The 24,158-nt window shown below is 48.3% G+C and overlaps 1 protein-coding gene across 1 annotated transcript; it reads right to left on the bottom strand.

Annotated features, from left to right (window-relative positions):
• Positions 1–1,156: 1,156 nt before the first annotated feature.
• On the bottom strand, positions 1,157–22,740 carry VPS33A (VPS33A core subunit of CORVET and HOPS complexes). Its single transcript, XM_024566918.3, has 13 exons — positions 22,572–22,740; positions 21,075–21,140; positions 20,519–20,646; positions 19,451–19,637; positions 15,240–15,356; positions 14,222–14,396; positions 13,232–13,425; positions 9,288–9,414; positions 8,372–8,439; positions 7,574–7,711; positions 5,350–5,487; positions 3,703–3,871; positions 1,157–3,328 (listed from the first exon to the last, which is right to left on the bottom strand). The coding sequence occupies exons 1-13, from the start codon at positions 22,671–22,673 to the stop codon at positions 3,147–3,149; spliced, it is 1,791 nt and encodes a 596-aa protein (XP_024422686.1). The 5' UTR covers positions 22,674–22,740; the 3' UTR covers positions 1,157–3,146.
• Positions 22,741–24,158: the final 1,418 nt, after the last annotated feature.

The raw sequence follows: 24,158 nt of genomic DNA, 5'->3' as shown, positions 1-24,158 counted from the left end.
GATGAAGAGAGAGGCTATTAAAACAGGCCAACTCTGCCCCGACCAGTGTGGCTCGGTTGGCTGGGTGTTGTCCCACAAAGTGAAAGGTCACCACTGGTTTGATTCCCAGTCAGGGCACATGCCTGGGGTTGCAGGTTCAGTCCCCAGTCAGGGTGCAACAAGAGGCAACCAATCAATGTTTCTCTCTCTTCCTCCCTGTCTAAAAAATACATGTTAAAAAAAGTAGGCCCATGCTCTTCCCCTTTACGTCTCACACCCTTCAAATGGATGTCTCCAGGCGGTTATGCATTCTAGTCCTTGCAGCCTCTGGTCACCACCCGATTTAGGCTATTTTACAGCAATGGAGGAACAACTGAGAAACATTATGTGGCTTGGAGTTCGTGTGCATTCATTTAGAAATATAAGGATCTGAGAAATGTTACACGACTGCCCTCTTCTCCGACCGTTTGACAAGAGGAACCCGGTTTCCAATAGCACGCCATCACGTTAAACCACACGATTCAGTGCACCAGGCTCCAGAGTGTAGTTCACGGACTCTGTGATGTCTGCATGCCTGTCTCTTGCCGTCTCTATCACAGCCCCTCTCCCTGTCTGCACTCAGTTCACTTTGCTATTTTAAAGTATTTCCTCTTGAACTCAGCTCTGCTGAATACAAACACTCCCCTCTGGTGACAGGCCAGTCTTTCACATACAACCAAGAACAAGAGGCAAAACAGCACACCATGGCCAATTATAACCGGTTTCCACTGAGGGCAGAGCTGGAGCAGACTGGGACTCAGGTAGGGTCTTCCCTTCCCACTTCTCTCCGAGAACTCGATGTGCTGGTCTTAATCCGCCTCCTTTAACCATTATGCTCTGGTCCACAGTTAAACTACAGTTCAAATTCTTTTTTCTCCGTTGGCTGAAATTCAAGTCTATAGTAAGACACAAAACAGTGCCTATGTGGACTTCTTTATCTATGCAGACTCCTTTTCTAGGGGACTGCTGGTATAGCAGGGCTGTCTACCCAGCAGACAAAAGTCCAGACATGATGTAAACAATCCACCCTGTCCAGGAATAAACGTACCATTCACTTACCCTTTCTCAGTAAGGCCACACTCCCTTGAGACAAAGACGGCTTCAAGTATTAAATGAACTGACACAAAGGCGTATAATATATAATTATCCACCACTTTCTATTTGCATACAAATGAAGCAATTGATGTTTTTGAGTCTTCTGAGGAATGCGTTTTCAGGTGCTGACCTAACTATCCTCTGAGCGGGCAAGGGGAGGGCCACGAGTGAATGCAGACACATGAGACACAGCTGAGCGACTGTTCATGGGCGAGAAACCGCAGCCAAGGAGACCTGACCGGACTTGAATTGAATCCCGTGAGCCAAAAGCACTGCGGGACAACGTGCGTTTCACTCTGCCAGGCAGCCGAGGCTGACAGACACGGGGCTGGAAGGCATAAACTAATCTCCCTGGGACGACGAGGGTCTGAGAAAGGAGTTTCTAAAACAGGAGTTGTTCTCATTAAGACCATTCCAAATACTGAATGCCAAGGCCATTAAGGACAAACAAATCTTTTAAATATTACCTCTTCTACCCCCCCACTCTTATAGTAAAGAGATTTAAAAATACATATATACAGAATTTAGCCCTGACCGTGTGGCTCAGTTGGTTGGGAGTCCTCCCACTAAGTGAAGGGCCGCTGGTCTGATTCCCTATCAGGACACAGGCCTGGGTTGCGGGTTCGGTCCCTGGTTGGGATGCATGAAAGAGGCAGCTGATTAACGTTTCTCACCCCCTGCCTTTCTCCTCTCTAAAAATAAATCTTTAAAAAAATGTATACAGCATTTCTCTTTCACTTCATAATACGCAATGTGCCTAACAGGAAAAACGTGTGGTTACTAATCAACAAGGGAACCCACACCTGGGGCAGGCACTGACTTTTGCCCCCCAGCAGAGAGGGGGATCGGCTAGTTTTGCTGGAGACTTGGGCTGTGAAACAATCATTTTGGCCTTAACTCCTCCAGATGCTTGGATCAGGCAGCTATACCCTACCCGTCTCTCCCACGGCCTAGCAGTCCCCGTGGGAATAGTGGCCACTGGACTCCGAATTCATCCACAAGCTGTGTCAGAGGTGACCAAGGTCACCAGACAAGAAATGGAATTGGGTGTTTTCAAATAGAGCAAACACAAGGGGCTGAGTGTGAGCGACCACAGAGAGCTACAGAAGTCCATGCGGTGGTTACCAGGGAGACAGAGCTGCAAGATGCTGAAGCAGCAAGAGTGCTGTCGCTCACAGCGGGGCCAGCTGGATGCTGGGCCCGTGATGGGCAGGGGAGGAAACGGCAACCTCGGCGGAGGCATCCACCTTTGCCGTGCCTTCTTGGAGTTAATAATGTGTGCACTAAGCAAGTGTCCTTGAATGGCTCAACCCTCAGGAAGCTGCCCCCAAGTATCACCTTCCTCCACGTCAAAAGCCCTGGGTGAGTACCACAGATGGAGCTGATCGGATAGATCATAAACTTGGTTTTGGGGAAAGAAGCTCCCCCAAATCACTTGCTGTATAGAATCCAACAAATCAAAAGCACAAGGAATCAAAACCTGCCTTAATGATCAGGTGAGAAAGAGAGCTGGCGACACGGAATATAACGTGCCACGCTGAGCGGGAAAGGAAATCTCACCTCGAGGCCACACTGCCTCTAGCCCCCCACGCCTGACCACTGCCCTGGGCATGCGGCTTCAAGAAATCCGGCTCTACTTATCAGGGGTTGGACTCCCCCTTTCATTTCCATTTGTAACCTGCTTGGACCCTGCTTTCTTTTTTGATGAATGGGCCCCATTTGTGTGGCTGTATAGATTATCCATCCCCACCGTCCTTAACGTATTTCCAGAGGTCTCTAATGAAGATCCTGAGCTTAGGACATTAAAAACTGGTATTTGTTTACCCAGGTTGTTCTCTCCCGTTCTTCTTTCTTCCTTTCCCTTAGGAACCCAAAAGAGAAGGAGAAAGGAGAGACCAGCATAATTTACGAGGCTGCCCCTAAAGCACATTCTGTACCCTGGCGTTCTTCCTCCACGGGGCTGCACTCCCCCCGCAACGCACTCAACGGGGCGCTGTACTCCACAGTCCGCAGTTCAGTGCGCCCTGAGTGCCCTACAGAGGTCTCTCCATCAGGGACTCTAGCCAGGTGGCCCCATTCATCAGCTTGGTGGTGGCGATGACATACTCTGTGCCTCCATCTTCCAACTGGGACAGAAAGCGCAGGGCAGCGATTTCGGCAAAGGTCACACCCCCGAGGAAAAAGACCAGGGTGACTCGGTTTTCTCCTGGCTGACCTAAAATTGAAACATTTCAGAATTAAGGGTATTGATTAGCTTCTCTTCCCACCTCCTAAAAATCTGCGTCATTCGTGAGAGGAAAGTCAAAGGTGCCTTGGGCAGACAGGTTACCTGAACCTCGGGCATGCGCCACTTTGCTCTCACGTGTCTTTTTCTAACTGCTAAGATGTCTGCTCTGAAGCTGAAAACCGCTACCCCTAAGGGAACGACGGGCTCCCGTGCTTATAATGTACATCAGCGACTGACAAAAGGGCTACACTGGACTCTGACTCCCAAGGACCTTACAAATGTGTTTTCCAGAGCAACTGCGTAACACGTGAAAGCCGCACTAACAGTGCACAGTGACCTGCCGGGCCCGGCCTCGGACTTACGTTTCTTCTGCAGCCCCGTGGGCAAGGGCTGCCGTTCCTCGAAGTGGGGTCCTGGGAGGATGCGGAGGACTTCCTCGATACTGCGCCAGCCGGGCCGGGAGAGCAGCTGGGCCAGCCGCACGCTGAGAGGGGCGTAGCCGCTGTACACGTAGGAGATGTCCGTGGGGTTCTGTTCAGCAATCAAAGGGGAAAAAAGCCTGTAGGTACAGAGCCTTGGAGCCACCTAACTGTGGCCTTTTGGTAACCCCAAATTATTTGTTTGAGGCCAAACCACAAGCAACCCTCCGTATCTCAGCAACCAGAGGTTCACGTTTGACTCACATCTTGAAAAGCCACGCAAAGCATCTCTAGGTGCTGAAGATGAAAATGTGTTACTTAGTTTGGCAAGAAACTTGCTGGAGGGTAACTGGGCAATTCCACTTGTCAGCACTTATCCTACCGAGGGGCTGGCACCCGGGGAGACTAGCCCAGAGCACCGACATGAACTGCCACGTCGTCTGAACCCGTAAAAGACCGGGAGCAACCTGAATTACGATTGCTGGAAGTCTGTCAAATCATAAGACAAGGTGCGTCCGCAAAACCGTTATGTAGCTATTACAAAGAACTATGAAACTCGAGGTAAGTCACAGGAAGTTCTTCAGGACAGAGTCCATGGTGACAGGGGTGGGGAGCGGTGGGCCAGGACAGGGAGGAGAGCCAAACTTTACATCACACAACACAGGAATTGAAGTCTCTATATTCCAACTGGGAAAAAGACAATCCAACTTTGCTACTGAGAAAGGAGACGGTCTAATTATTAGCTTTCATCGCACGATGCAGCCTAACGAAGTCCCTTACGAAAACCTAAGAGGAAATAAGAGAAAGAAACTGAGGAAGACTGGAATAGACAGTAATGTAAGGCGAGGTGTACCCTGCTTCGCAGAGCAACGGTACAGAACGGCACCATTTACGTGAAAGTGTTGGTGTACGCACAGACTCTTTCTGGAAGGGTGAGAATGGGCTGGGGGTAACGACAGTTGCATCTGAGGGGAAACTGGGCTTAGACGTGGAAGGAACCTAACTTTTCACCGTCTGCCTTAATTTTGCTGACTTTTCACTGCGCACTGTGTCTTCTGGGTCTTCTCTGCCCTTCTCCTTGGCCTGCTGAGCCCAGGGCGGACTTGCAGACTCTAGACCAATGTGCTCCACGCCCTCTGTTTGGGTTTGGCCCCTGGGAGGCACCAGATAAAGGTAGGCAGGCAGCAGTGAGGTCAGGGTCTTCTTGCCCGTGTCCTCTCTGTCACTCCCTGGAGGCTGGCTGTGTCCCTCTCACCCCTCATCTTGTGAGACAGCAGCTCCCTACAGCTCTTCTGCCCAGGTCTGGAACAGCCCCGTCTCCTTGCCCTCAGGCCTCGGCTGGTAGGGGCTGCCTCTCGCTGCCCCCCCCCCCCATCTTTATGAAACTCTCCTCAAACTGCCCAGTGTGAGAGCACCCTCCCGTTTCCTGACGGGGTTCTGCCAGACAGAACACACAAACGCATTGCTTTTTCACAAACATCAGAAAATTGTTTTTAGAAAGCACGGGGCTGCGTGGACCGGGTAGAATCCGTTGCCACTGCAGACTGCTCACCGGTAACTAGCTGAGCTGACGTGAAGACGGTGCCTTACCTGTTCATTCACGTCGTCCATCCAGAGGCGCAAGGTCTTCCGGATCGTTGGGTAACTGTTCCTGCCGCCCGCCTGCGGCCTCAGCAGGCCAGCCTTCTCCAGGTTGTGCAAGGTCAGGATGTGCTCGTAGCCGTACGTCTGCAAGAGAGGCCGTTTGGCCTGGACGTCAGATCAGGAGAAGGGTTTCTGCGACTTTCAAAATGGAGCTCTTCCCATCAATCGATCTGGCGTGTACTCTGGGCACGTCACTGCGGGCCAGGTAATGCCCGCCCCCGGGCACAGGGACACCCGCTTGTCCATCACGACCAGCCCAGCTCAGTTACTTCAGAGAGGGACTTAAAATGCTTGGAATCGGCGTTTATGGGCCCAGCCTAAGGGAGCACCAAATCAGTGACCGCTGGCCCTTCAACAGCACGGCTCTGCGCTGCCCAGGCCCGCTTCCGCAAGCACAGTTTTCACTGCACACGTACAGTGCTGTGAGTGCATCTCCTCCTCCTCCTGGTTTTAACAACACTGTCTTCTCTCTAGTTCAGTGTACTGTGAGAGTACAGCGTACTGTGAGAGTACAGCGTACGGCACACAGAACACACAAAACGGGTTAACTGACTAGCATGGCGTCGGTAAGGCTTCCAGTCAACGCTGGGCTATCAGCGGTTAGGCTTCCAGGGGGAATCCGAAGTACATGTGAATTTTCAACACCCACGCTGCTCAAGGGTCTGTACAGTATGTGTTTATATGGGATATAAGCAGCTATAAAAAGAATGAGGCAGATCTATACATCCTGATAAGAAAGATCTTGAAGGGAGGTGTGGGGAGGTAGGGAGGGTAAGGGAGGATAGACAGTGACGGAAGGAGACTGGACTGGGGCTGGTGAGCACACGATACAGTGTACAGATGACATGTTACAGACCTGTACCCCTGAAACCGATACAATTTTATTAAGCAATGTCATCCCAATACATTCAATCAAAAAGTATCTTGGGTATATTCTTAAGGGCAAAAAATATAATAATAAAATATTATGTATATAGAATTTTATTTTTGTTAAAAATTAGTAAGTCATAGCCAGCACTTCTATAGTATTTTCTGTGTGGGGAGCAGTATTCTGTTCTAAGAGCTTCACATACATTAACTCAGTCCTCCTTGTTATAACCCCACGACAGCGGTATCGTTATTGTCTCTATTTTACAGAGAAGTGCAAACAAGCTGGCCAAGGTCACACAGCTAATAACAACACAGCTGGGGCTCGGATCCAGCCAGTCTCGCTCCCAGAGACTGCACGTAAATGTTCTTTTATATAAAGAAAGAAGGCGATTGCAAGCAGACAAAGCCAACGCTGACCTTGGTCCTATCTGGGCAAGGAGCCGGGGCGGGAGTGGGGTGCAGGGAGGGTTACATTTTGCTCTGTGTACTTCTGCCTTACATGAAAAGGACCCATGTGTTATTTGTGTAATTTTTAAAAGGACAAAAACAAAAAAAAATTGAGCAAACATTTAGTTTTAACAGTAACGTACTTAACTGTGACTGGTAACAACAGATACACTGCCTGAGACACTTACAAACAGAGGGGTAATTTGAAAAGTAAACACTGCTGGGCTTCTCCTTAGTATAACGTAGCATAGTCTTGATTTCAGTGAGTCCCCTAAGGAATTATGCAAACTGTGCAGCGTTCCCTTCCTCCTTTCAATGCTGTCTGGTTAGGCGCATGGGCACTAGACCCCAGGGGCTGGGTTTCGGAGCTGACTTACTAGCTGAGTGACCTCAGGGGAGACACGCAACCACTCTGCGCCTCAGCTTTACCACCCATAACACGGGGAGACTCACGGGGCTGCTGTGGGGATCAAATGGATGCCGACAGAGCTCTCCCCTAGCGCCTGGCACCCAGCAAATGCTCCATAGACTTGATGGTGGTGGTGGTGATGATGGTGGTGATGGTGGTGATGATGGTGATGGTGGTGATGGTGGTGGTGGTGACGGCAGGGTGGTGATGGTAGTGGTGGTGATGGTGATGGTGATGGTGGTGATGATGGCGGTGGTGATGATGGTGGCGATGGTGGTGATGACGCAAACACAGCACGTAGTGACTGACACTGTGGACAACCCCTCCAGGTGTTAAAAAGTGCGAAAGACAGTGGAAACTGTACCAAAACGGCAGATTTGGGAAGTTTTTTTTTTTTTTAAAGTTTTCTCCCTTGGCAAATCCGTCATTAAACACCATACTGACCTGGAGAATTTCTCGTTTGTAGTAATCCAAAACTTTTTGTTTGAGTCCACTGTTGCACACAGACTGGAGGCAAATTAGTCTTAACACCTTGATCAGAGGGTGCTTTTGAGCGATACAATCCTCGACGTAGCTGTTGGCCTGGAAGGCAAGTACAGACAGATGTGCACCAGCCCCTGGTTTGGGGACCTCAGGGACTCGCTATATACTATTCTTCTTCAAAGTCAGATAACGGAGCTCTGTGGGAGAAGGGCTCACTCTCCCCACATTCCCTAAGCCCCCCCAGCCCCTGCCACCCACCCCTAGTCACCAGAAGCACCAGGCCCTGTGGCCACGCTCGGCCACCTGGATGCCCGTCTGGACACCCCTGTCCCTGTGCACTGCCTCCCGAGAGGCGTGCGGGCCTAGTCTCCCCCCGCACAGCAGCAATTTACCACAAAGAGGACTGTCTCTAGACGGTGGAAATTTTCAAAGATTACATAATTTAACTTAATTCATAGAGGTGAGTATGTTTAGAAATTCTTTGACCATGTCTCTCTAAAAGCAAATACCCTCGGCCGCCTGGCACAGCCCTTCCAGCTCCTCCACTCCAGGGGCTGGGCCTCGCCTCTCTGTGACGCAGAAAGAGCCCTCCACAGCGTGATGCTGAATGTCTGTCACTTGATAAGACATGCATGTTCACATTTTGCATTTGCTCTTGAAAAAAGCAACACACTGCGGTCAAAACTGCTGCTTTTCTAGCTATAACCGTGTGTTTGGCGAGCAGCCATTATTTGTTTGACGGTTTCACCCTTCACCTACCTTATCGGTGTCTATTCCAGACATAAACTCCTGCTCCACCGTCAGCTTATCGAAGAAGTCTTCAGAAGCTAAAATGTAATTAGGAAATTTGCAACTTAGAGAGATTAAATAAACGTCCATTTATTTGAGCAGCGTGCTTCTACGGACAGAACACAGTGAAAGGAGAAGACATGGGAAAAAGCAAGCAGGCAAAAGGCTGAAACTGCCCCCCGATGGGGATCCTGGAAAAGCACGGCCACCCTGCAGCCCTGTGCTCCCCGTCACACGGAGATGCAGTCGGCCCGCTCCCACCCCCGGGCCATCCTCACAGTTCAAATACGGATCTCAAAAACTTTGCCTGGGTGTCAGAGAGAGCTCTTTTCCCCAGAGTATTTCATCATCAGATTCAACCCAGTTTCAACTGATTTCTATTAACAAGGGAAGACTCGACTTTCCGGCACTGCTCTGCATTTAAGATTCGGAGTGTACTTCATAATCCAGGCCCCGACCAATCTCCTTCCTATGCAGCTTTTACAGCCTGCGTTTTAATGAATAAACTTGCCTTCGGTTTAATATACATCATCCACACTCTTTCAAAACACTCACTGCATGCTGGCTACCAATTCTGCAGAAAGTTCAAGTGAAAAACAAACAGAAACAGAAACATCACATTGCTCTAATTAAATCACTCTGAACAACAGCAAAAAATACTAGACTAAAAACTTCACTGCCTCAGGTTATAGTGGCAAACTTAGGGAAGAATTTTTTCTTATTGATATTCCAAAGATTTTACCATATGATTACATCATTGTACTAATAAAAAGAAACGTGTTAACCACAAATGGCACGCGCTTAAATGTGGACCTCTGTGCACTTAACAAGGAGGATCACAGCGGTGCCAATGACCAGACCGCCCCCACGACCCCGCGGCACTCACTCGTGATGTCTTTGATCAACTCTGCGATCGAAGTGTGGTTTGCGAGCGAGCCCCTCGCCGCCTGCATGTGGGGCAGCTGGGACACGAACTGCTTGATCTCCCCCACCGTCTTGGCGTTGTGCCTTTCCTGAAGCGGGCAGGACCATCGAGAAGGGAAGATACTTTAGGAGCTCTGTTCTTCGTGTAGCTCAGTGATGTTTAGTTTATTCTTATTTTTTTAATTTTTTTCACGCAGATGATGCTTTACTTATTGAGTTGTACACTTGAAACCTGTATGTTTCTATTAACCACTATCATCCCAATAAAGCCGATTTCAAAAAAAAGAGTTCTGGGTCCCCACACCCTATGGTAGAGTATCCTAGGCACCCCCAACAGTCATCTAAGGTGTAGTTTCCTGGGCCCACAATTACCTTAAGTAGTATTTCCTGGGCTTAGGCTCTATTAATTTAGAATTCCCCGCCCCCCCCCGCCCCGCCCATTACCGAAAGCAGACTATCCTGGCCCAAACAATCGCCTAAGGTGGGTTCCCTAGGCCCCCTCAGTTACCTAAGGTGGAGTCCCTGGCCATGCAACACCTGAGGTATACTGTCCTGGCCCCTAACAATCAGCTGAGATGGGATTCCTGGGCCCCCCCAGTCATAACGCAGATTCCTCAGGCTCACAATCAGCTAAAGTAGAGATTCCTGGGCTGCCACGATCACCTAAAATTGAACATCCAAGGTGACCACAATTACCTAAGGCAGAATTTCCAGGGTCCCCAGTCTCCTAAGGTTACGATTCCTGGGCCCCTATAATCACCTAAAGCAGAGTTTCCTGACTGCCCCCCCCTTCTAAGGTAGTGTTTCCTGAGCCCCCACAGCCATCTAAGAGTTCCTACTAGCAAACAGGGGCTTAGGCTGGGCTGGAGCCGGCACAGCACTTCACAGCGATTACTAGCAACCAACTCCATTCACACAGAGCTCGCCTGGGGGGGTGTTGCACCAACACCCAGGGCCTCTCTCCTCCCCGCATTTTTTAAAAAAAATATATTTTATTGATTATGCTATTACAATTGTCCCATTCCCCCCCTTCACTCCACTCCATCCTGCACACCCCCTCCCTCCCACATTCCCCCCCATAGTTCATGTCCATGGGTCATACTTATAAGTTCTTTGGCTTCTACGTTTCCTATACTATTCTTACTCTCCCCCTATCTATTTTTTACCTATCATTTATGCTACTTATTCTCTGTACCTTTCCCCCCTCCCCCTCCCACTCCCCTATTGACAACCCTCCATGTGATCTCCATTTCTGTGGTTCTGTTTCTGTTCTAGTTGTTTGCTTAGTTTGCTTTTGTTTCTGTTTTAGGTGTGGTTGTTGATAACTGTGAGTTTGCTGTCATTTTTACTGCTCATATTTTTTATCTTCTTTTTCTTAGATAAATCCCTTTAACATTTCATATAATAAGGGCTTGGTGATGATGAACTCCTCTAACTTGACCTTATCTGAGAAGCACTTATCTGCCCTTCCATTCTAAATGAAAGCTTTGCTGGATAGAGCAATCTTGGATGTAGGTCCTTGCCTTTCATGACTTTGCATACTTCTGTCCAGTCTCTTCTTGCCTGTAAGGTCTCTTTTGAGAAATCAGCTGACAGTCTTATGGGAACTCTTTTGTAGGTAACTGTGTCCCTTTCTCTTGCTGCTTCTAAGATTCTCTCCTTCTCTTTCATCTTGGGCAATGTAATTATAATGTGCCTTGGTGTGTTCCTCCTTGGGTCCAGCTTCTTTGGGACTCTCTGAGCTTCCTGGACTTCCCAGAAGTCTATTTCCTTTGCCAGATGAGGGAAGTTCTCCTTCATTATTGGTTCAAATAAGTTTTCAATTTTTTGCTCTTCCTCTTCTCCTTCTGGTACCCCTATGATTCGGATGTTGGAATGTTTAAAGATGTCCTGGAGGTTCCTAAGCCTCTCCACATTTTTTTGAATTCTTGTTTCTTCATTCTTTTCTGGTTGGATGTTTCTTTCTTCCTTCTGGTCCACACTGTTGACTTGAGTTCCAGTTTCCTTCCCATCACTATTGGTTCTCTGTACATTTTCCTTTGTTTCTCTTAGCATAGCCTTCATTTTTTCATCTAATTTGCAACCAAATTCAACCAATTCCGTGAGCTTCCTGATTACCAGTGTTTTGAACTGTGTATCTGATAGGTTGGCTATCTCTTCGTTGCTTAGTTGTATTTTTTCTGGAGCTCTGATCTGCTCTTTCATTGGGGCCATTTTTTTGTCTGGGCGTGTCTGTTACTTAAAGGGGTGGAGCCTTAGGTGTTCACCAGGGCGGGGTAACCCTAGTCGCTGCACTGTGATGCTGTATGTGGGGGAGGGGCCAATAAGGAGCAATGGCGCCTGCTCCACTCTCTGCCGGATTTCAGTCACCCCCTCCGCTACCCACAAACTGGGCCTCTCTGGTGCTCCTTCCCGAGTGGGTGGGTTTGTGTACGTTCTGGGACCCTGTGGGTCTCTCCAATGAACTCTCCTGTGAGGCTGGGAGTTTCTCCTACTGCCACCTCAACCCCCACAGGTGTTTTCAATCAGTGGTTTGAGGCTTTATTTCCCCTGTGCTGGAGCCCTGGGTTGTGGGTCTGTCACCTGCTCCACAATCCGCCACCTTGCTGGGTCCACCAGCCGCCGCGTTGCTGCGAGTCCTCTCCGCCTGGCTGCCCATCTCCGCTCCTCCTACCACTGGTCTGGATGAATGTTTCTTCTTTATTCCTTGGCTGTTGGACTTCCATACAGTTTGATTTTCAGGCAGTTCTGGTTGTTTTTTGTTTTTAAACTGTGGTTGTCCTTCTTTTGGTTGTGCGAGGAGGCGCAGTGTGTCTACCTACGCCTCCATCTTGGCCAGAAGTCCTGATGTTTAGTTTATTTTAATGTGACAGAAAGAATGGATACAAATAAGTCAGCTCCAATCCTAATCCAGCTCCAACATCACATAGAAAAACAGAAAAGGAAGGTTCGCGGGGCCTGCGCGTGGCATTAGTACCTCCTCGGAGAGCAAACGCCCACGGTTTTCTCGTCCCAGGTGCTGGCCCATGCTGTGAGTGTCTGTGGGGGGCGGTACTGGGTAAACCGCAGACACTTCAGAGGAAAACACTGAACTGAAAACATTATGTTAAGAGGGGAACGTGAACACCAGGAAGTTCCCTCTATAATAAGAAAAAATCCATTCTTCCTACTGAACCGCGGACTTAAATATTGTCCATGAACCAAGGGAACCTTGCTTAGTGATGAGAAAATGTTTTTCCACAAAACTGAATCATTTAGACCAAAATAGCTTCAGAAACAGGAAAATCAATTAATGAATACAATTCCTAAGAAAGAAGAAATCTGGAAATACCGACTCAGTGGAAAACTAGTTTTCAAAAATTCTCCAAGTTCCTGTCTGTAAGACCTAGTATTCAGCCCATCATCTCGCTGATTTCCCACCTTTCCAAAATGAGCTCAACCACGAACCAAACAGGGATGGGCGGGAGGCAGTGTGAACGTGGTAACGAGGCCACCAATGTAAAAGCCCCAGGCTCCGGGGACCTCGCCGTCATTATCACCAGGCATGCCTGCAGGGGTCCCCTTCACGGGCATGTCGGCCAAACTTGGAGTTCTCACCCCAAACTGCAAGTTCTATCCCAGAGGATCTTTTATTTATAGTACAGCTGGCTTCCTCTTAAGGAAGGTTGGAAATAATGAAAAAGAAGGGAAAACAAAGGTTTCTGTCAAAAGGTGGTAAAGTGCAAACACTGTCTCGAGCCCCAGAAAAGAGGAAGGGGGAGAAAAACTTAATAAAATACCTTTTCTCACGGGCCTGGGAGGAAGCTAAAAGGAAACCTGGCTGGACCTGTGGGCAGCTCCCACGGCCTGGTGGCGGGCAGTCCAGCCTGGGATAGGCGCAGCAGGAGGACAACTGAGCTGGCTCACCTCGAACGCTGCTGAGATCACCTTGGCTTTCTTGCTCAGCACGGAGCCCACCGCGTTGAAGTTCTTGTCCCGGATCTCCGCGTACAGCTCCTCTGCGGAATTCAACTGAAGCTTCTTGGCTTCTGTGGGAAGATCCTTACCGCCGTCGCCCTGCTTCTTGGGTGCAAATTTCTCTGGAGGTAACTTCACATAACCTGGGCAACGTGGAGGGAACGGGCACCCGTGTGCATTTTCTGGAAGAACCACTCTGGTGCCCGGGCATGAGGCAGAGTTCTCCCACTCAGGAAAGATGTGAGCCGCCTTTACCAAAAAACGGTGCACGGCGTTGAGGTTTTGATCTTTCCATTATCAGAGTATACTCTGATCATAAACAAATAAATCAGGATTCTTATTAAAGTTGTCTCCAGTTTTAAACGCTGACAGAAACAAACGAACATCGTGTGGGCCAAAACCAAATCACACGCGTCTGTGACCCCCAACTAAAAATCTGTGGAGCCTAAACCCCTGCAGGCTTCCATCGAGGGTCCCCGGCCTCCCGAGTCAGCCTCGCCCCTAGATTCCCGTCCCCGCCACGTTCTCTGCTTTAGCTGGCTGGTCACCTCCATTCCCTGCTCAGCCCGGCTGCCTGCCCGTGGCCACCACTCCCCTTTCCAACCTCTCCCCAAGGCCACCTCTCCCACAGCTTCCCCGCACAACTGCCGGCCGTGAGCTCCTGTCCTATCCAAACTGCAGTGTCACTTGTAGCTAACCCTGGGCCTCTGCTCACAGGGGACAAGCACAGTCCTCCCACAGCACACCCTCCCAGCCCTGGTGTGACCGACAGCTCGCTCGGATGCTGCTTACCTCTAGTGTCTAAGCGTCAAAAGCAGTATTTTTATATTTTCAATCATTTTCTCACTTATATGCAAAGAAAACACCTTAAAAAAAAATGACCTTCTGAATGTTTTTATCAGGTGACCTATTGGTAAAAATAGACGACACTTTACTCACTGTTCTGAATGCCATAAATTTCATCGATGAGTCCTTCGTACGTAAGCTGAGTGGCAAGAGGTGTTAATAAATCCACGTTTCGATCGAGCAACAAGAGATTATCGAAAACAGGAAATATTGAATTTTGGCTTCCTGTGAACTCTCTCTTCATCCTGATCATCATATTGGCCACTTGCTGGAAACAAAACAGTGGATTAGGCGGGACCCTCCCGGGAACCAGCAGATTTTAAAATTCAGCTCAAAACAGAAAGGCAATCAAAAAAGTAACAGAAGAGAAAAACCGTGCAATAGCGAGGTCAGTAAGAAATAAGCGGCGGCAGAAAAGCACGCTCTGTTGGCTGAGCACTTGGACTGCCGCTCCTGTATTTCTGTCCTGGCCTGCTTCTGTTGTTCTGGCCGTCCCATTCTGTAAAGCTGCCACGAACATGAACTCGTGAATACCGAGCCACCGCTCGCAGGGGAAACACGGGGCGAGGCTCCCGCGAGCTCTGGGCAGATGGGACCTTGTTTCACGTGCTTCTGTTCGAAGATAATTTGTTGAGTAGATACTGGTGATTCACTGACATTGAACCCACAGCCAACAGCACCATCACTCACGCCTGAGTGAAGCTAACCTAACACTCGGGGGCACTAGACAGCACGTTGGCACTGTGCTTGGGGGCTGTTTTAACAGCAAAATCACCAACAACAAGCAAGAAATGCAAAAAAAAAGTGGCATTAAGTAGTGCATGGCCACGTTTAGTGGCAGAGAGGATACTGTTTGCAGTAGGAGCTGAAACGAGGCAGAGCACCGCTTTGGTCAACTCCGGCTGCTCACATGCACGCTGGGCACCTCAAATGCTTTGCTGCTCTGGGCAGGTCCACAAAACACCGCACAGCCATTCGGGGTTATGAACACACTTTAGCAAGTAGGCGAAAAAGGATTGATGGGGCTCGTTTGTAAATGGCTTCCCACTCCTCCCCCCTTTCAGGGTGCTAGGGGGCTCCTCCTTCACCACCAGACTCGCGTGTTTCTCACCCGTGCGCACTCTCCTTTCCCGAAGATCTGGGGGATGGTCCCATACAGGGCCTGCAGGGTCATCAGCCCCTTGGCTGCGTGGTAGAGGCTGGTCTGGTCACTCTCCAGGTAGCACTCCTGCGGGGAGGAAGCGCCCATTAGGGTTACTATCAGGCCCCAGTCATCGGGGTGCCCACCTATGTCCGGCACCAGGGCTTGGCAGTGGGTAAGACAGTTTCTACCTTGCTGGGGACACAGGAGATGGGACCCAAGTGCCTTTTAAAAAGCTGCTGTGTGGCACTTCACACCACAAGGCGAACAGCTCAGCTATCAGGGTACAGCCATGGAAGCAACTCTCCTGGGGCAGAACCTTCTGGAAGGAAAGTGTTCACCAGGCATGCCAGCTCTTAGTTTATACCGCTCTTGCATAAATTACTGATGAATGAAGAGACTTACACGGGTTCCCTCATTCGCTGTGGTGACTGCAAACTTTGGTAGGACGTTTTGGGAGGGCCCCAGGCTAATATACACAAATGCACATATTCTCTCACCCCCAAACTCCCCGATGAGCACACAAAAGGACGCTTTGGATTTTTACAGACATGAGGCAGGTTTTCAGATGCACCAACAGCCATAATATCGTGAGAAAGGAAAAAGGATGGTTGAACAATCTTAAAAGTATGATCTTGATTTTACACACTGTATTTTACTTTATAAAATACACAAAGTGTGTTTTGTCAAGTATACAAAAATATACTTTTATTTTTGCATTGTAAAACAGCTAAAAAGATACACATAGTGAATAACAATAAAAATTAAAAAAAAATAAAAATAAATGAAATCTTTAAACAAACAAACAAAAAAAGATAAACATAGAACCAGCAGAGAAGGGAGAGAGGGAAGCTATCAACTCGGACACTGGAGGGTAAGGGCGCAGGTTCTGGGCTCAGGGGCCCTGATCCGACCCCACCCCACTGCTGTCACTTCCCAGCTGGCCCCTAGGTAGCGAGATAACCTCTCTGTGCTTCAGTGTATTCCTCTGCAGAAGGGAGCATATTCCACACAACGTAAGGGCTAAGTGAGAAAAATACTTATCAGCGTAGCTTTAGGATTAGCACCTGAAACGTGTTCAGTGCTTAATAAATGTCAGCTTTGACTGCAAATCATTTGCATATTTTACAACCATCACCCACTCACAAATGGAGCTCTAGAGTGCAGAGCCGGGAGGGAGGGACAGGGATGGCCGAGGGATCAAGGAAGAAAAGGTGGCTGGCTCTTCCAAGTCCTGCGTAGCTTACGGTTTCACTGACTACGACAGGCCAAAACCAAGAACGTCGACAGACGTACTTTCTGCCAAAATTACTTAACACTCCTGACTGGAGCAGAGGTAAGAAAAAGTTCAAGAAAAAAATATTAGGGAATATATCTCAAAAGAGCATTTATTTTTTTTAACTTAAAAATTGTATTACCACCAAAACATTTTTTATGACTCTATTTTTTAAAAAAGATATACAAATTAACTCACTTTGCTCTAACATGATTGGCACTGGGGTGACTGTACTAATATCTCAACTCTATTTGGCATGTGCAAAATTCCACGTGGTATTTCAAGCCAAGAGTATTTTGGGAAGGCCAAAAGCTAATACCCATTAAATAAACATAATTTGCCCTGGCTGGAGTAGCTCAGTGGATTGAACACAGGCCTGCGAACTAAAGGGTCACTGGTTCGATTCCCAGTCAGGGCACAAGCCCGGGTTGCAGGCCAGGTCCCAAGTATGGGGTGCGTGAGAGGCAACCACACACTGATGTTTCTCTGCCTCTCTCCTTCCCTTCCCCTCTCTCTAAAAACAAGTAAATAAAATCTTAAAAAATAAATAAGTGAATACACATAATTTCTGACCTTGCAAAGTAACTTTTCATATTGTTTTTACAAAGGTCATAGATTTTGTACGTGCTGGGTTTCATCCATACAAACTAAGGTCACACTATGCTTAGCACTGTCACCGAGCATCAGACCGGGCAGCACTCGAAGCCCTGCGGTTTGCACAGTGCAACACTGGAGACGGTCCTCACCGTGTCCCGCAAACACAGAAAGGTCCAGAGTGCCTCCGGATCCAAGGAACGCTAAATCATGCTCACAGTTTAAAAAGCACGTAACTAAGCAAAACGCAGCTCCATCAGAAATCAGGTTTGAATTTAAGACTCGGCAGAACTAGCGTTACCGTCCAGGCAAAATGCTTGATATCTAAACACAATCCTTAACTGAATGTACAAAGCCCAGGGCTTGAAGATCTGAGCCGAAAATAATTCTGTGCTTCTCTGCAAGTCCCTAATTAAATAAACAGGAGCTCGCTCCTGGACAGGTTTTGTCAGGCCAGGACAAGTCCTCCTCAGCGGCTGCCAATTCACATTCATTACGCGGATGTGAATAACTGTAAGCGAGGACACCGTTACAGAGGTGTGATAAAGTGAACATGGCAAAATGTCAATTCCAGGATCTGGGTGATGGGTGCGTGGGTGCTCCCAGTACAATTCTTCCAATTGTTCGTATGTTTGAAATTTCTTATGAAAAATCTGCACCGTCGCTGGAGCAGATTCAGTGCAAGCAAACCCGTGGGGAGCGCAGAACAGAAGAGCCCTGAAACTCTGTTACCAGATGCGCCACTCATGCCAGCGAGTTCTGCCCAAGTTAACTTTTTTTTATTGTATTTATTTTATTTTCAGAGAGAGGGGAAGGGAAGGAGAGAGGGAGAGAAACATCAATGTGTGGTTGTGTCTTGCACATCTCCTACTGGGGACCTGGCCCGTGGGCATGTGCCGTGACTGGGAATTGAACTAGAAACCCTTTGGTTCACAGGCTCGGGCTCAATCCACTGAGTTATACCAGCCAGGGCCCAAGTTAACTCTTAAGGTGGTGACCATTGTAACAACATGCTGGGGGACAAAAAGTTTCACATGATGGTCTGTAGGACACCAGTGTTTCTCAAAAGTTCTAGTCTCCAGCCCTGACTGCTGTGGCTCAGTTGGTTGGGCGTTGTCCCATGGACAGAGGGGTCACAGGTTCGATTCCCCATCGGGGCACGTGCCTGGGTTGTGGGTCAGGTCCCCAGTGGGGGACATCCGAGAGGCAACCGATTAATGTTTCTCCCACACATCGATGTTTCTGTCCCTTTTTCTCCCTCTCTTCCCCTCTCTCTAAAAATAAATGTTAACAAATCTCTTCTAAAAGAGGGTATGAGCTGTAGCTGCATAAACTCTTTATGGGGCGTTAAAGCCCTTAGTCTCTGGAAAACAGGCTGGCAGTTCCTCACAATGTTAAATACAGAGTTTAACCATGTAGCCCGGCAATTCCTCTTGCAGGTACATCTATGAGAAATGAAAACACGTGCACACAAACCCTGCGTGACTGTTCACAGCGTCATCCCAGACAAAAAGTCATCCGCTATCCACCACAGATAAATGGCAAACAAAGTGTTGGATGTCATTACAACGGAATGCTATTTGGCAATAAAAATCAATGAAGTACCGATACATGCTATAACATGTTGTAACATAGATGAACCTTGAAAGTATGATGCTAAAAAAGAAGCCAGACACAAAAGACCACATATTCTAAGGTCCACTGATAAGAAATTTCTAGAATTGGCAGATCCACACAGGCTGCAATAAACGAGTGTTGCCAGTGGATGGGGCGGGGGGATGGGGAGTGGCTGCTGATGGCCGTGGGTTTCTTTGGGGGTGACGAAAATGTCCCAGAATTAGACAGCGGCGATAGTCGCACAACTCTGTGAGGATATTGAGAACTGCTGAATCGCACACTTACCAAGGGTGAATTTTTGCTATGTGAATTATGCCTCAGTAAAGCGATTATTAAAAGATTTAACTACCTTATACCTTACCACTGGAAACGCCCACGTGATAAAATGTATTATAATTAAAGTTAAAAGACAAGCCACACACTGGAGAAGACACTTGCAACTTTTATAACCCACAATGGTTAAGTATCCAGAATATACGAGTATAAAGAATTCCGCAAAAAGAAAAAATGGGCAAAGAAAATGAACAAGCACTTTGCTGAAAAGAAAAATCTTAAACATTAGTATACCTATGAAAAAGCTCAGTTTCCCCATAACCAAGGAAATGCACATTAAAACAATAGCTTTGACACTGTCTTCCTCATAAACTTAGCCAAAGTTCACGTCCGACATTAAAAAAGAAAACACCAAACTTACTTTGAAAGCACCCTCTGATTCCATGGACAAGAGGTCCCCGTCGAAGGGGATGAGGTCCAGGCTGTACTCCTCCCTGTGAATAAAGGAGCCCAAAACGCCCAGGTCCTTCAACCGCTGCTCACACAGCAGGCTCCGCCGGGGCACAAACAGAATGTGGAAATCCCTCGCCGGGCCCCGCCTGTCTTCACTGCAAAAGAAGTGCCGTTTGTCAGCTCGGGCACACTTCGGGGTCACAGGCTGTGCTGCTTCTGTTACTCCCAGAGCCTGGTCCTATGCTGGGTACACAGCAGGCACTAAATAAATGCTGGCTGGATGAAGACACCAGTGTTGACTTTCAGACCCCGGTTGCTGCAGTCGCTCTGTTTTTTTCCTCCCTGACGGGAAAGCAGCATCGATCCCCGGACAACTTTGTAAATGCATTTTCTAGCTTCCTCTTAAACTATTTATGGGGCATTAAAGCTCTCAGGTTTATTGAAACAGGATATCTGTGTCTTCATGACAACAAATGGCTTTTTAAACCAAACCAATGCAGCAATACAGAGTCTTAAATTAAAACGAAAGATCATTGCTGACTCCAACCTCTACTCTCCTGATCGGTGAACCTCCCAAAATAGCACAATTGCTTTTACGGTTTTCGGGGCCACATCAATCCCCTGCACCGCAGAGCGCAGACCGGGCAGGACGACTTCCTCCCCAGAGGGATGCAGCATGAAACTGTACTCAGCTCTCACTTGCTCTGCTTACGAGATTCAAGCACACTATATTCAGTATATTGAAAGAACAATCGTTAGAGGTTTTTCTTTTTAATTAGGGTCCCTTGTACTGATACAGGTCCAAACAGTCCGCTGTCCTAAAACAACAGGGTTACACGATGACCCCACTCTCCAGCTGTCTGAACAGGTTCAGGTTTCGCATGCCCCCTCTTATCCTTTCCTGCCTGCCCCAGGTTCCCAAAGACCACCTCCCAGCGCACCGGCAAGAGAATGGAGTTGCAATGAGGGGCTTGGCACCTGAACACCACCCGAAGGGCCATCCTCTTGTGGACCAAACATAAGCTCTGAGAAATACCTGAGCACATTTTCAGCAATTATATCCATCAGTTCTAGCCGGGGTCTGACAAAAAAAATAATATTCTTCACATCAGCTGCCGGCAAACGACTTCCTTTCAGGGTGAACATTTTTTCCACTTCGTGCTCCTAGGAAAACACGCACATGAAAGGTCAACGAGAAGCCCGTCTTCACCTGTCATATCCAGACTCAGACGTCATACACTCCCCCAGTCAAATGCACTTAACACTGAATTAGCCAAAGTTGGATTCTCCAAAGCCAGACGTACAAAGCACCAAGTTTCAGGGTGAAGCCACTGCTCATTGCATCAGAATTCACGTGACACTCACATACGGATAAACTATCAAAGACACCAGGTCACGGTCACCTAATGCAACTTCCCTAAGATCAGAGTCGGCATAGCATCACAGGCCAAAGGACCACTGCATATGAAATGTTGGTCACAAATGATGTCGGTGTTTAGAAAGGCCAAACAAGAGGAAATGCAAAAATCCTACTATTAGTACTAAAGTGCAGAATCATTAATCCCCGAATAAAACCCGAAGAGCTCATGTACCTTCAGCAGTGAATACTGTGCAATCAGCCCAAATGGTCCTGTGAGGTATTCATCCCAAACTATTGCCTGTAAGAGGGAGAAGAGAAGCATTCTCTTATTACGGGTAATCTCAGGCATCTCGACAACAGCAACAGAAAACAGCAGTCACACATAGTAGGACCATCTGCTTCCAACTCTGAATTAACACAAATTTGAACAGGCTCTGACTACACTCAATCCCGCAGGCCTAAAGAAAAACTGCAAGGACAAGCGATGCTACTGCTGGGCCAAGGTGAACTCCTGTCCTCAACAGAGAGAAGCAACTGTGCTCTGCTGTGTGTCTATAATCAGATCGAACCATTTGTTAACTGCCAGGGGCAACGGTTCTATCTAGCATTGCATGTATAACCATGTAATCCAATTACATAAAATTAAAACCTCTAAGGTAGGTGTTACAAATCTTACTTCGACAGAAGAAGAATTTTTAAAAGGTTCACAAAAGGTTCACTAACACATCCAAGTACAGCATAAGGGAGTGAGGCCTCCAACCTAAGGACTTCACGCCCCGCAGGTCATTGCTCTGAGCCCCTGGAGCCCGTGGACGGCTAGATTCCAGGGTCATTTCTTTTTCTCTGAACAGATATTTTTGTTGAGATAACTGTAGGTGATGTTTTGTTGTAAGAGAGATCCCTGGGACACTTCACCCAGTTTCCCAAAGGTAAGGTTTTACAAAACTAGACTTCAATACCGCAGCCAGGATGGTGACGCTGATCCAACCCAGGATCCTGCGCGGATTTCAGCACCATTTCTGGAGCTTGAACTGGGGTTGTTAGCCTGCTTTCTTCTTACTCAATGGCTGCGAGCGCCCACACTACCTCTTGGGTTTCTAGTCTTTCCAAGACTGACTCCTGAGTTTCCTCAGTTCTCCTTTTTCTGTTCAGAATTGTACTGCCAGCCGTTTAGGGGGACTAAGAAATCCTAAGGGGAGAGGTAATATTACCCAAAAGAAACTCTACCAAGTCCCCGTTCTGCCGTTTCTGATTCCGTGGTGAGCTGGGTGCTAGGAAAGGTCTAACAGGAAAGTGTTATTTTAGAAGGTAATTACAACTTCTCTCATAATCCCTGCGAGCGGCAGGTTAAGGTGTTGGTGCTTCAGAGACTCTCCAAGGTATGAGTTGTAACGACACGCGTGATCGCCGCAATCAACGACACCATTCCCCTTCCGGGCCCGGTGTCCGAGGGGGCAGCGGTCCCGCCCCTCTGGACCTGAAGAGCACCTGCCATAAGCTGGTTCACAGGGGCCGAGACACCACGGTGGCTCATTCAGCTGCCACGGTACAGTGCGCTGCCACGCAGACTCCGGGCTGTCTGCCCCAGGTCCCATTAGCGGGCCCCTCTCTCCGCCCCACCGGTCCCGCCTGCTCCAGGAACCTCAGACGCCTGGAGCTCGGGCGGTCGCACCCGATGAGGCCAGGCCGGACGGGGCTCGAGGGCGCCGACTCCACCTCCGCCCCTCACCTTGCTTCCCGCGCACTTGTCCAGGAATTCGCGCAGCTCCCGGCGCACCGCCTCGCGCAGCACGTTCAGATTCACACGGCCGTAGGACAGGTGCGCCGCCATCTTGCCCCACCGCCCACCTTTCCCCCCCAATCCGAACGCATCTGTTCCGCAGCGAGTCAAGGCCAGTAGCCGCAGTCACGTGACAGAAGGCTCACGTGACCACGGCGGCCGCCTGCTGGCAAACCCGGAAACCCGAACGCGCAGGCGTCCGCTGCTCAAACCAGCCCTAGCGCCACCTTTTTCTTCCACTGAAGCTGCGTCAGTCCCAGAGTCGTTGTGCGCTGAGAATTGAATTGAATTTAAAAGCGGAGGCGGGATCCTGCTCGCCCCATTTAAATTTAAAAAATCGCCACTTTCTCCTTAGCAGCGAGGGTACTCGCTATAAAATGGTAATTGGAAGCAAAAGGTGAATGGAGGCTTTTAAATTATGGCAATCAAAAGGTCCTTCGCTTTGCTCTTGTGGTTTGTGGGCTAAAATATACAAAATAGCCAGGGTCTGAAGGAACCTTGAGCGACTTGTTTAGCTCTTCCTAGTAGACTTTTACTGTAATTCACGCAGATGCTATCCGATGTGGAATTCCCTGTCTCCCCGCTTGCTTCATCGATAAAATTCGCGTGTTCCCTAGTGAGTTGTGGCTATCGCAGCATAGTGTAATTCACATAAAGAGCTGTGCAGGGTGCCTGGGACTTAATTGCTCAGTAAAAATTGCTTTAGGATGACCTAAGCGTTTCAATTCTTGGGGGTAGAAATCGGCTATTTGGGACCTGGTGAGAGGATTGAAAACGTTTGGTCTTGGAGTGCAAGGTCCCCTCCATCTTTGGTGCTTTGTTAAGACTCGCTAAGCAATTACCATGGAGTCTGAGGAAGCAGAGTGGACTTGGGGATTGTTAGAAAGACCACCACACATATATACATACTTCCACTCTCAATTTCATGATGCCGCCCAAGACACTTAGGTTTTAAAATACCTTGTTTCCACTCACACAGACTGTTCCATGCCCTGCTTCTCAACCTGTATCACAAATTATTCTCACCCGTGTGGGTCTTTTGCGCAACAGAGATTTTTTTTTTTTTAGTACCGTCAGCAAGAACAAATGCTGAGCTAAGCGGGCCGAGTCACGTGCTGTTGAATGAGGGCGCCACTTACAGGGAAAGGAAAAATGCCCCAGGCTAGCGAAGCAGCAGCCAGTGTAAGCCTGCAAGACCAGGGCGATAAACTGTCACCGTCAGACTGGACCTGGCCGCCAGATGGTCAACAGAAGGGTTTTACTTGTAAACAATGTGTGGAGAGTTTGCTGTCCTGATGTATTTGTCCCATATGCACCCTTGTTTTGTGCTGAGTCTTTTTACTTTTTTGAGCTGTAATTGACATGTAACATTGTATTCGTTTCAGGTGTACAGCATGATTTACGTATGTAATATGAAATGACCACAGTAAGTTTATTTAGTAATCCGAGTCCTTCAATCCCCCGTGGTCAATACTACAGGCAAAGACTACTGTCAGGGTGTCGTTTTGGTAAAAGTTACGTTCTTGTTCAAGTAAC

Source organism: Desmodus rotundus, chromosome 7, assembly GCF_022682495.2.
Source record: "Desmodus rotundus isolate HL8 chromosome 7, HLdesRot8A.1, whole genome shotgun sequence".
Lineage (NCBI taxonomy): Eukaryota > Metazoa > Chordata > Mammalia > Chiroptera > Phyllostomidae > Desmodus > Desmodus rotundus.
The sequence above is the reverse complement of the archived record's forward strand: the minus strand, read 5'-3'. Positions and strand labels throughout refer to the sequence as shown.

What these genes read in the sequence shown, in the direction of transcription:
- VPS33A (XM_024566918.3), bottom strand. Translation starts at nt 22,673, where the DNA reads ATGGCGGCGCACCTGTCCTACGGCCGTGTGAATCTGAACGTGCTGCGC. An exon ending in AATCAGAGGGTGCTTTCAAA is followed by an intron (nt 15,357 to 19,450) that starts GTAAGTTTGGTG and finishes TCCTCCCCGCAG; the next exon opens with GAGTGCTACCTGGAGAGTGA. An exon ending in GGAAAGGAGAGTGCGCACGG is followed by an intron (nt 14,397 to 15,239) that starts GTGAGAAACACG and finishes TTTTGTTTCCAG; the next exon opens with CAAGTGGCCAATATGATGAT.